Here is an 11956-nt window from a genome sequence, read left to right as displayed (position 1 = left end):
CAAAGGTAGTTGACGAGTTACTGTTCACTTTTCAAAGACACATTGTTAGACGCTGCATAAGCAAATATTATTTCTCTTTTATTAATTTCGTTTTGTTGAGATCAAAATATAACTACGTTATATCTCTCTTTATCTCTCTATGTCCTGTCTGTCTGTCTCCCCCCCTCTTCATGCAAATTTGGGTTCTCTTATCTCGTTCGACGCCCTTGGTTTTCCGCGGCTCGAGTTTAAAAGATCAAGATTCTGCTCGCTGTAAGCTCCCAATTGATCTAGTTTTTTGCTGATAATATTTTCAGCTTCCAATTGTTGAGATTGGGGCTTTATGTTGTAATTGATGCAATTTTTTTTTTTTTCCATATTTTTTATGGTTATCTTCCTGATATTGTAGCTTCCATGGTTTTCATGCTAACGAGTAAGAGTTATTTATTTTAATATACATCTCATTATATATTTTTGTTTCTTGTCTGAGAGGCTTATATTTGATTTTATGCTATAAATCCTTACGTTCTGTTTGGTTTATCAGAAACAAAGGAATATAGGAGGAAATTATATTAGAAATTTCTTTTTTTTTTGGTTTGTATCAAACAAATGTTATTTTTTGATAATGATGTATCTGATTGTAAAACAAAAAAGGTGTAATGTGGTGGACAATATTTTTGTGTTTCATTTTATAAACGTCTAAATAAGATTAATAATCGTAACCAAATTACTTGAGGCCAAATTCGAATGGCATCTAATTGTTTGATAAGTTAATCTGAATGTTGTATCTATGAACAAAAAATTTGATCAGAATTGTATCTTATCTAAATAATGCATGCTAATAGAATTTACATGTGAGCTGCATTTTTGAAAATCTCACCTTGAAATTGGCTTCTTTCATGATATAATTTGTGTTATTAAAGCTTATGGGGGTGCTCGTATGTGGGTTGGTCTTATTTGGCCTCTTTGGGAGCCTTAGGTGGAGTGTTACTTATGTGGGATAAAAGAGTGGTTAATGTGATCGAGGAGTGTATTGGGGATTACTCGGTAGCAACTATGTTAAAAAATGTTGTTGACGGATGAGAATGGGCATTTGTAGGCATATACGGTTCTAATGTGGACAGGGATATGAGAAGGTTATGATAGGAGTTGACGGGTCTATACTCCATATGGGATGTGCTGTGGTGTATGGGGGCGATTGTGATGACCCGCTTTTGAGTGTATTTGCGCTGAAATAGTTGTTTTTATTTTAATTAATATTTTAGTTATTTATTTTAATTTAATTGCGTTTTAAAATTGTTTTTAATTTAATTGATGTTGTGTTTTATTTCTTTTAGTTGTTTACAGTTTTTAATATCTTCTCGGCGGTTTAGTGTTGTTTTTTTCCCGGACTGAGGATTAGACCTCGTCTTTTCCCTACCTCTCTTTTCCTTTTTTTTTTTCCTTTTCTTTTTCCTTTTTCCCTTTTTTCTTCTTTCTTTTTCTTCTTTCTTTCTTTTTTCTTTTTTTTTTTTCTTTCTTTCCCACTCGAGCCCCCCAGGTCTCTCTCTCTCTTCTCTCTCCCTCACGTCGGAAGCTTCTCACCCCCGGTTTGTCGCCGTCCGGCCACCGTGCGGCTCACCGCCGGTCCCTTTCTCTTCGTCTCCCTCCGGCGCACCTCCCCACCGAAACTCACCCCCAACCGGCCGGCCGTTTGGCCGGAAATCCTCCTTAAAGCCCGCACGGTTGTGGCTCCGATCCGCCGTCGTCGCTCCACCTCCGGCCACCATTTCTTCACCACTTCAGCACCGGTCCCTTGCCGTCCTAACCCACCTATTTCCGGCCTCCAACGACCATCGGAACAGCTCCTACGAGCTAGCTTTCCTTTTTGGGAAATCCGGCCTATTTCCGGCGATTTCGCCGCCACCCACGGCCAGCCACCACTTCCAATAGCTTCACAACCATCCCTAGACCATTCCCTATCAATCCCAAGCCCTAGTTTGTCCCCGTTCAAAAGTGGGTTTTTCACAACCCACGACCACAGTGAATTTTCACTGTGACGTTGCTTTTTCGCCGCCGTTTGCAACGCCTCGTGTTTTCTAAAATTGCCATATAGCGCTGTAAGTATTTTTCAAACCCTATTTTCAGATTTAAATATATATTGCTCATTCAATTTATTTTATCTGCTGGTTGGTTGATTTCGGACTGAGTCCGAGGAGTTCGGGGGTCGGATGGATGGAGGACGGAGTTGCTTATTTTATTGATTTATGTTGGTTGGTTATTTTTGTGCATTGATATGGCATTACATGGTGCATGCACGTGTGTTTTTGTTTAAGTGTGAAAGGCCTGTGTATTGGCGTAAGTGGTCTTACGGGTGCGTGTGTATCACGACCCCAAGCCGGGATGGGGTATTATCCCGGTGGAGCTCCTCTGGTCACTCGGGAGCGGAATAAACTGAGTGATGTCCCCTGAGTTGTCGCTAGACGACGGGAGCGGGGGCTAGGGGTTGCTTGGCTACGAACGCGCCGGGCGCGGAACCGGGCATCGCTCTATGCACCGACTCCGTGGCCCTTCGCTGGTGAGGGCTAGAGGATGCTTGGCTACGAACGTGCGGGGCACGGAACTGGGCATCGCTCGTTAGGTGTCACATGCGTGGTGGTACTCTGCGATGTGGCATTGGAGCCAGGGTGTGCGGATGACCCCTAGGGGAGGTCATGGTGCATACGGTTAATTTGGATAATGGTTTGAGACGGATAAAGGCCAAGTGTGACTTTTGGCGTGTTTTTCGGAAATGATGTGTTTTTGGGCCAAATGAGTTTTTTGGCTTGTGTGGAAAAATCGTGTTTTATGGGCTTTGTGCATTGGGCATGTTTCATGCATGTTGTTTGAGTTCTATATGTTTTTATCTGGTAGTGTTTGGGTTTTACTTACCTGCAGTACTATTTTTGGTTCTGTAGCTTTTGGTGCAGAGTTGGAGGACGAAGAGGAGGAGGCTGAGCCCGAGGATGCGGCTCCGCCGGGTTGCTGATGCTGTGCTTTATATTTTGTTTAAAATTGTATTTGTGTTTTTGTAATATTTTATCTATGTATGTTTTAAACAGCTTGTATTACGTTAAGAAAAAAATTCTGGTACTTAGTTATGGCTTTCGTTATCCGCTGCGTGTTTCTTCGTGCACATATGTTGCCTTTGCACACACTTGGCACCCGACGATAGGATGGTGACCCCGAGTTGTCACCATCCGGACGTCTCGATTTCTCCGTGTTCGGGTGTGGGGATTTGGGGGCGTCACAGCGATTTTAACATTAATCGCTTTCATAGTGAGCGATTAGGGCTTTATCGAAATTCTGTGGCCATGGAGGAGTTCTCCGAGTTCATTTTTTATCTTTCCAGCATGGGAAGCCCGTTTTCCGGAGGTTTGTCAGAGACGGCTAGCTCGAGTCAGTTCTAATCATTTTACTATTCTCCTAGAATTTGGAAGCAATCATAGCAGCCGCATGTACTTCAAATTTGAAAACATGTGGCTTACAGCGGATGGTTTTGTAGAGTTGGTGAGGGCTTGGTAGACATTGTACCAATTCTCTGGTACTCCAAGTTTTATTCTTGCAGGTAAACTGAAGGATTTGAAACAAGCCCTGAAGAAGTGGAACCTGGAAGTATTTGGCCACATTGATAATCAAAAGAATATCCTCTTGGAGGAATTGCAAGAGTTAGAGGGACGGGAATTCATGGGAGATATTTTGGAGGAGAGGCTTTTGAGGAAGGGAACGGTTATATCAAATTTGGAGAGGGTTTTGTTGTCAGAAGAGATCTCATGGTGTCAAAAATCCAAAGCCCTTTGGTTGAAAGGGGGTGACAGGTATACGAAGTTCTTTCACAAAGTGGCAAATCCACATCGACGCAGTAACGCTATCGAGAAGCTTCATTTAGGTTTTGAGGTGTTGTCTTCTCCTTCCAAATTAGAGAATTATATTGTGCATTATTGTGAGACCCTTCTCTTTGAACCATTTGGTTGGAGGTCGAAGCTTGATGGCCTGTCTTTTGAGGCAATTGATTCTCAAAGTGTGAGCGTGTTGGAGAGACCTTTCGATGAAGATGAGGTTTACAAGGTTATCTTTGGTATGGCGAAGGATAACGCATCGGGCTTGGATGGTTTCTCTATGGGCTTCTTTCAAACTTGTTGGGACATTATGAAGGGTGATGTCATGTAGGCCTTTAGTGAATTTCACTATTTTTAAAAGTTTGAAAGATCTCTTAATGCGACGTTTATTGCTCTTATATCCAAGAAACATGGGGCTTCGATTATTGAGGATTTTCTTCCTATAAGCCTAGTTAGTGGCGTATACAAGATTATCTCGTAGGTTCTTGCCAACCGGTTAAGCCCTGTGATGGAACAGATTATCTCCAAGCCTCAAAATGCTTTTATTCGTGGAAGAAAAATTCTTGACTCGGTGCTTATTGCAAATGAGTGCTTGGATCACAGGTTGAGGGAGGGAGGTCTAGGTATTCTTTGTAAGCTTGACATGGAGAAGGCTTATGATCATGTGAATTGGGAATTCCTATTATACTTGCTTGGGAGGTGTGGATTTGGTGATAGGTGGATTTCCTGGATGCGGCACTGTATTTCTACTGTCCGATTTTCAGTTCTAGTTAATGGTACACCTGTTGGTTTTTTTAATAGTTTTCGGGATTTGCGACAAGGTGATCCATTATCTCCTCTGTTGTTTGTTATAGTTATGGAGGCTCTTAGTTGGATGGTTCAGGCAGTTGTGGATGGTGGTCTATTATCTAGTTATAAGGTGGGCAATGGCACTGGTGACTATTACCATCTCACATCTTTTATTTGTAGATGATACTTTACTCTTTTGTGATGCAGACACTAGACAGATCCAAACTCTACGAGCACTGTTACTTTGCTTTGAAGCAATGTCGGGGCTCAAGGTGAATCTTGGTAAGTCCGAGATGGTTCCAATGGGAGTGGTTTCAAATATTCTCAGCTTAGCAAGCATCTTGGATTGTAGGGTGTCCTCTTTGCCAGTGAAATATTTGGGTCTTCCATTGGGAGTAACTTTTAAGGCTAGAGCTATATGGGATGGGGTGGTGGAGAAGATAGAGAAAATGTTAGCTGGTTGGAAACTGATGTATTTATCAAAAGGGGGTCATCTCACCCTTATTAAGAGCACTTTTACCAACCTTCCTACATATATATTTTTTTTTTTTTTATCTCTATTTCCTATACTTGTAGGGATGGTGAACAGGATGAAGAAACTCTTTCGGGCGTTCTTACGAGGGGGTATAGGGGAGGAAAAGAAGTTCCACTGGTTAATTGGAAGACAATCTATTCTCCAGTTGTGTATGGGGGGTAGGGAGTGTGTGATTTGAAAACTTTTAATAAAGTGTTATTGGGGAAATAGTTGTGGAGATATCATTTGGAGGGGAGATCATTGTGGAAGGCAATTATTGATGTTAGATATGGAGCTGCTTAAAAAAGAAAAAAAAAAGAAAAAAAAAAAAAGAAAGATATGGAGCTGCTTGGGGTGGTTGGTGCTCCAACGAAGTGAGGGGGGGTATGGCGTTGGGTTATGGAACTTTTTGAGGGGGTGGCCATGTTTTGAGAATCAGATTTGTTTTGTTCTCAATGAGGGCAATCGTATTAGCTTTTGGCGAGATGTGTGGTGTGGGGATCATGCATTGGAAAAGGCGTTTCCAGCGTTTTATCGTATTGCAACAAATAGGGAGGCTTCAATGGTGGATATGCGACTCTTTTCTCATGGCTCTCATCAGTGGAATATTCTTTTTAATAGGGATTTCCACGATTGAGAACTACCTATTGTATCAGATTTTTTCAGCCTACTATATACTCCAAGGGGACTCCTATGGCCCAGAGGGATAGATTGAAGTGGAGGTCTAATAATCATAAGAAATGTATTGTTAAGGCATACTATAAAATTTTGTCAACACAAGATTAGTCTCCGTTCCCTTGGAAGAATATTTGGAGGTCTCATGTGCCCTCCAAAGTGGCCTTTTTTGTATGGAATGCCGCCCTTGGGAAGATCTTGACCACGGATAATTTGAGGAAGAGGGGATGTGTAGTGATGGATTGGTATTATATGTGCAAGAAGAATGGAGAATTTGTGGATCTTCTACTTCATTGTAAGGTAGCAAGGGGGCTGTGGGATTAGATCTTTCAAATGGTTGATGTTGCTTGGGTTATGCCTTTGAAGGTGGTGGATTTGTTGGGCTGTTGGAGAAATATGCAAGGTTGTCATCAAGTGGCAGCGGTGTGGAAAATGATTCCGTTGTGTATCATGTAGTGTATTTGGTCGGAAAGGGTCTTTAATTCATCGCAATTAGAATGTATTTAGATGTTTTTTTGTATACTTCCTGTGTACACGGCCTATGCTTATTTCATCTACATCACTAAAATTTATCTCTTACTTATAATATATATATATATATATATATATATATATATATTTTATGCTAGCTTTTTTGTTGGAGTTAGTAGTTGAATTCATAAAGCTTTGCAATTCTGTGGATTGTACCAGGCACAACCATGAAGTTTGTGGAACCATTAAAAAATTACAAACATAGTGTGGACAAAGTGTTTCACTTAACTACGGGTCAAGGCATACAGTTCATAGGATAGTGTTTTGTTGGACGAGCACATAAGATATATGTAATTGAAGTCATTGGCCACTTTTGGATATAAATTGTGTAGTGGTGGACGAATCTCAGGGTCTATAGAACACTTATGAAATGTACCAATAAAAAAAATGCATTTGTATGAGTGTGCTAAACAGTTAAAGGTTCAATTTTCATATGATGGTCATTACTCTCTGCTGGGTTTAGTTGATTATTATAATGCAAAGTAGTAGCTTGCATTGAAATGAAGCGCACTTGATATTTTTTTGGGTAACTGGTACATTGATATAATGAACTTTTGGAATTCAGTTTTCCCATCAATCAAGTAGGTTGCTTACTGAAATAAAACTTTGGTTAATATGTTTTCTGGAGAATCTTATACTCCTTTGAAACATTTTCTTGTGTTTTCTATAAACTGTGGGAACATATAAAATCGACAATTGCTCCATGCTCATGGCTGGACAGTTGTGAGTTACATGGCTGTGATGGTTTATTTATTTGCTATGCTCATGGCTGGACAGTTGTGAGTTACATGGTTGTGCTGGTTTATTTATTTGCTCTAGGCTTATGGCTGGACAGTTTTATTTATTTGATCTATGGCTGGCCAGTTTTATTTATTTGCTCTATGCTCATGGCTGTACGGTGTTAAGCATTATTAGCATCACGGAATGAAAGTACCAGGTTGTATCTTAACTCTCTGAATTCAACATATAGTTTCAAAGCACAGTAAGGCTTAGAATTGAGGAAAGAAAGTTTTGCATGTAGGAACATTATACCCATTATTCAAGTAGCAGTGTTGATCTAATTGGGAATCTTGTACAGGGTGGAGAACATGGTGCTGAGAGGGTTTCGTTGCCTTTATACACTAAAGCCGCTGTAAATCTTATAAGAAAAAGGCCAATGAGTTCCTTTGTAGCTCATGGTAAATGATATTAAAGTTATTCTGAGTTCCCATTGTCTTTGCTTTCAATATGCATTCGCTTCAGCCTTTCATCATCAGTTTTTTGGATAGTTGCTTGAGCATACTGGCAAATCTAACATGTCCAAGTTTGAAGTCATATGTATCCTACCAGTACTTTTATTTTGATCATCTATCTTTCTCTCAATTATGATGATTTTCTTGTTACTTTTTTTTCCTTATAGAAAAATGTACCTAAAAAAATGCTAGGAACTTAGGATGGATGGCTTGGAATGGCTCACGTTTCTGAGCTTATTCTTTTGTTGAGCTTTGTTAGTAAATCCTTTTTGCAAATTAATACACATAGGTTTGAAAGGATGCGTGTCATAATGTCAATGAGCTTTTTGTTTGTTTTGGGTTCCATTAATAAATATGGAAAAATCTTTTTACAAGTAGAATTTGTGCATCAATTTGTAGACGGAAATAATTTTCATGAGACGAGAGATTTTCTTCTTCTCTTAAATTTTTTTTTTTATATTTTTTTAAATAAAAAAGATCATCAGAGTGCGAATTGGTGTTCGAACTTGTTGTACCTAAAAAAAAACTCGGAAAGGAGAATCTAGCAGGCAGGCGTTTCGCTCTTGTGATCAAAGCCAGCGGACTTCTCTGCCAGTTTCAAGCCACTTGCTGTCGGGAAAGAGCAAAATGAAACAGCTTTACAGATTGCATGAGTCTGAACTGCACAAACAAATTATTATTATTAAAATATAATATTTTATTATTATTTTAATGGATAAAAAATCCAATATAAAATTTTCTCTTAAATGACAGAGATGAAAAGGTAAATCATGTAGTTTTAGACAAAATTTGCCTTTTACTTTGGCTATACCATCGACATATTTACTTTCTAATTTCGTCCCTCCTTTCATCGCCAAAGTGATTTTCTGGAAGTTGAAAAACATTTTCGCCTTGGCCTGTCTGCAAATTATTTATGTGCTCTCTCTCTCTCCTGCCCAAAAAAAATTTCACGCCATAGTGATTGTTTGAAAGTTCTCTACTGCCGAAAAGGGGATTCAGATCAAAATAGTTGAAAGCATCCGGTAATATATTACAATGCTGAATATAATACAATGCGCTGAATATAATATATCTCCCTTATCAACATATTCTGTTACTATTAAATATTCTACTGTTACTTTTTATTTACTTTTTTACTATTATTTTCAACATACTTTTAACCTCAAACCCAATACCAATACCAATAGAGAGAAAGACGCTTTAATTTAAACAACAAATCCACCGTTCACCCGAATGATCTGGCCATTAATCCACTCCCCAGCATCACTCGCCAAAAATCCCACAATTTGACTCACATCCTTGGGTTCCCCGAGTCGGCCGAGAGGACAGCCATCCACCAACCTCTTGATCGTTTCCTCGGTTTTACCCGCAAAGAACAAATCAGTTGCTACAGGCCCTGGTGCTACAGAATTTGCAGTTATTCCCGTTCCCTTCAGCTCCTTCGCCACTATCTTCGTCATCGTCTCTACAGCTGCCTTGGAGGCTGCGTACGCTGCATACCCTGGTAGAAGTGATCCCACAACCGATGTTGATATCGTGATGATTCTTCCACCCCCTCCACGTACCAACCGATTAGCAGCCTCTCTACAGCACAAGAATGTTCCTTTTGTGTTCACATTAAATGTCTTATCCCAGTCCTCCACCGTTGTATTGGCTAATGTTGGGTACTTTGGATCCAGCACCCCAGCGCAGCTCACAAGAATCTGGATTTGCGATCTGAATTCTTGTTCGGCTCTTTCAAATAGCAGCTTTACCTGATCTGGGTCCGAAACATCTGCTCCAACTGCAATTGCAGATCGAGGCTGAGCTGAGGAGGCATTGAGCTCTGATGCTAGAAGCTCTGCTTCTGTTGAGCTTGAAGCATAATTGAGCACAACCCTTGCACCGAGGGAGTGGAGGTGGACGGCGATTTCACGGCCAATGCCTCGCGAAGCACCGGTTACGATTGCTACCCTACCATCGAGTCGAGAAGAAGGGGAAGCAGTTTTCCTGGTGATTTCCCCAGCCATGATTATATAGAGAGATTCTGCGACCTTCGGTGAAAATTGATAATCGGATTTTGATTGTTCTGGAGTTTACAAGGGAAAGGATATGCAGGCTTTTATTTTATAGGTAGAGAAATAAAGAAGGAGCCGTGGCCACAGATTATTGGGTATGGCTAGATAAAAAATCTTGGAATCTTTCAATGTAGAAAGGAGGAAAGAAATGGTCCAAGCCTCTCATCAGTGACACCATGTCATCACCTCTGAATATATCTATATACAGAGAGAGATTTGAAGATGCGTCACTGCATACCTTTAGATGTCACAATTCCAAAGTTGCCCATTTTTGTCAGCAAAATGTTAGATCGTCGTTCAAATGTCAATCCTCACGTCAGGGCATCACCTCTGAATATATATATATATATATATATATATTATGAAATATAATAGATCCACCTAAGATTTCTACAGAAATTTTGAACCGAATTGTCTTTTTATTTATTTTTTCTTTTTCTTAATAGTTAAGAAAATATTTTTTTAATAAATTTTTGTATTTTCTTACTTTTAAAAATTTTTAGATGAATTTAAAAATATTTAAAAAAATTACACTAATCAATAAAAAAAATGTGTAAAAATTCAGGTGACTCCAACACCATATATATAATATATATATATATATATGTATAATAGAAAGAGATTTGAAGCTGCGTCACTGCTTACCTAAGATGTCACAATTCCAAAGTTGCCCTTTTTTGTTAGGAAAATGTATGATTGCCGTTCAATGTGTTTACAGCAATGTTCTAAATTTGGTTAAGATGATAATTTCGATTTAAGTATTGAAATGGAAAATTTGGTATCAGTGTATTTTGTGTAACTTTCAAGATTAATTATATATTATTTAAAAATATTTATATGTATATATAAACTAACAACTAATAGAATAAATATATATGTAAGTGAGTATTATATGTATATATGTATATATATGGAAGAATTGAAGATTTATAAAATAAATATGTTCGAGAAAGTCACAAACTTGAGTTGGGACACTAAAAGAATAGAGAAATGATTAAAAATAATGATGTTTAAAAAAAGAGAATAATAAAACATATTTAAAATTACAAAAGAATTAAAATTCTATAAATATATGTTATATTTTAGAATTAATCAAATACATTTGGACTTAAAATTTACAAAAATATCATCAAAGCATAAAAAAAATTACAAAAACAATCCTAAAGAAAATAGGAACCAAAATGCCAATTCTAGCAAAATAACTAGAATTGGACTAGAATGGCCAAAACATACTAGAATTTAGAGTGAAGTGAAACGAGATGGTATAGTGTACTAGATACAACACTAAAATGAAAAATTTCAGCCCAAACAATGGAATGAAACCAAATTTAAAACTATGATCTATAATATATTTTATTTTATTTTTAATATTTAAAATGAACCACTTATTAATTTATGCATATTTTTATTTAACGTTAAAAAAAATTACTTATTTTTAAGAAATAATCTAAGCCAGTTTAAAATTTGTACACCCCACAACCTACATGACAAACCGAGTTCACTAACAAGCAAACCGGTTCTGCACCCCACGCCCACGCCCACGCCCACGCCCACGCCGAAGTCTCTCCTCCATCTTCATTGATCTTCACACCGAATCTCGCTTTTTCTCTCCTGTAATGAGTAATCTTCAAGCCGAATCTCGCTTCTTCACCTATTAACAATCTCAAGTGCTAGAGCTCCAGAGCAGTAAAAAAGAAACAAACCGGAAGTCTTTAAGAAAATTTAACATTTTTAAAATTTTTGTCTACATCATAAAATTGTAAAAAGTTTTTAGAATACTTAGATTGAGAAATGGAAGGATTTAGAGAAATGGACAAAGGGACACTTTATAATTGCAAACGCAAAATTATGGAACCTGGAATATTTTGGAGCCTTGAGCGAATGGAAAGAACAAAGAACAATTGTTTATTCTAAAAAAATAAAAAGGTTGTTCTTTTCCTATCTTTAAAATTCCCCATTACGTTTTACATACAAAGAAATCAAATCACCAACACTATTCTAAAGAATATGGAATCCAACAATGGAAATCGAGAAATAAATCAAAGTAGATTTTAAAAAAAGAAAACCCTCCGAATAGAATCTCATCAATCTATACAGTGTACACAACTACCAAAGAATTAGAACTTGAATCAAAGAATCGTCATAAGAAATTGTTAGACGCAACATAAATGAATGGAATTCACCTTAATGATTTTATTTTATTGATGTACCAGTATATATACAAGAGAAAGAGAATAAAAAAGGAATAAGTTTGTTACATGTAACCGTAGAGAATAACAAAATTTTACTACTCTACGGTTCCTTTCTAATATGCACATTATG

The 11956-nt window shown here is 37.9% G+C and overlaps 1 protein-coding gene and 1 long non-coding RNA gene across 2 annotated transcripts; one reads left to right on the top strand and one right to left on the bottom strand.

The window, feature by feature from the left end:
- On the top strand, positions 1–7727 carry LOC122311658. Its single transcript, XR_006242837.1, has 2 exons — positions 1–252; positions 7424–7727. It is a non-coding gene; the product is annotated as an uncharacterized LOC122311658 (long non-coding RNA).
- Positions 7728–8583: 856 nt separating this feature from the next.
- LOC122311657 (NADPH-dependent aldehyde reductase-like protein, chloroplastic) lies at positions 8584–9837 on the bottom strand. Its single transcript, XM_043126289.1, has one exon. The coding sequence runs from the start codon at positions 9584–9586 to the stop codon at positions 8783–8785; it is 804 nt and encodes a 267-aa protein (XP_042982223.1). The 5' UTR covers positions 9587–9837; the 3' UTR covers positions 8584–8782.
- Positions 9838–11956: the final 2119 nt, after the last annotated feature.

This window comes from Carya illinoinensis, chromosome 5 (assembly GCF_018687715.1).
Source record: "Carya illinoinensis cultivar Pawnee chromosome 5, C.illinoinensisPawnee_v1, whole genome shotgun sequence".
NCBI lineage: Eukaryota > Viridiplantae > Streptophyta > Magnoliopsida > Fagales > Juglandaceae > Carya > Carya illinoinensis.
The sequence above is the reverse complement of the archived record's forward strand: the minus strand, read 5'-3'. Positions and strand labels throughout refer to the sequence as shown.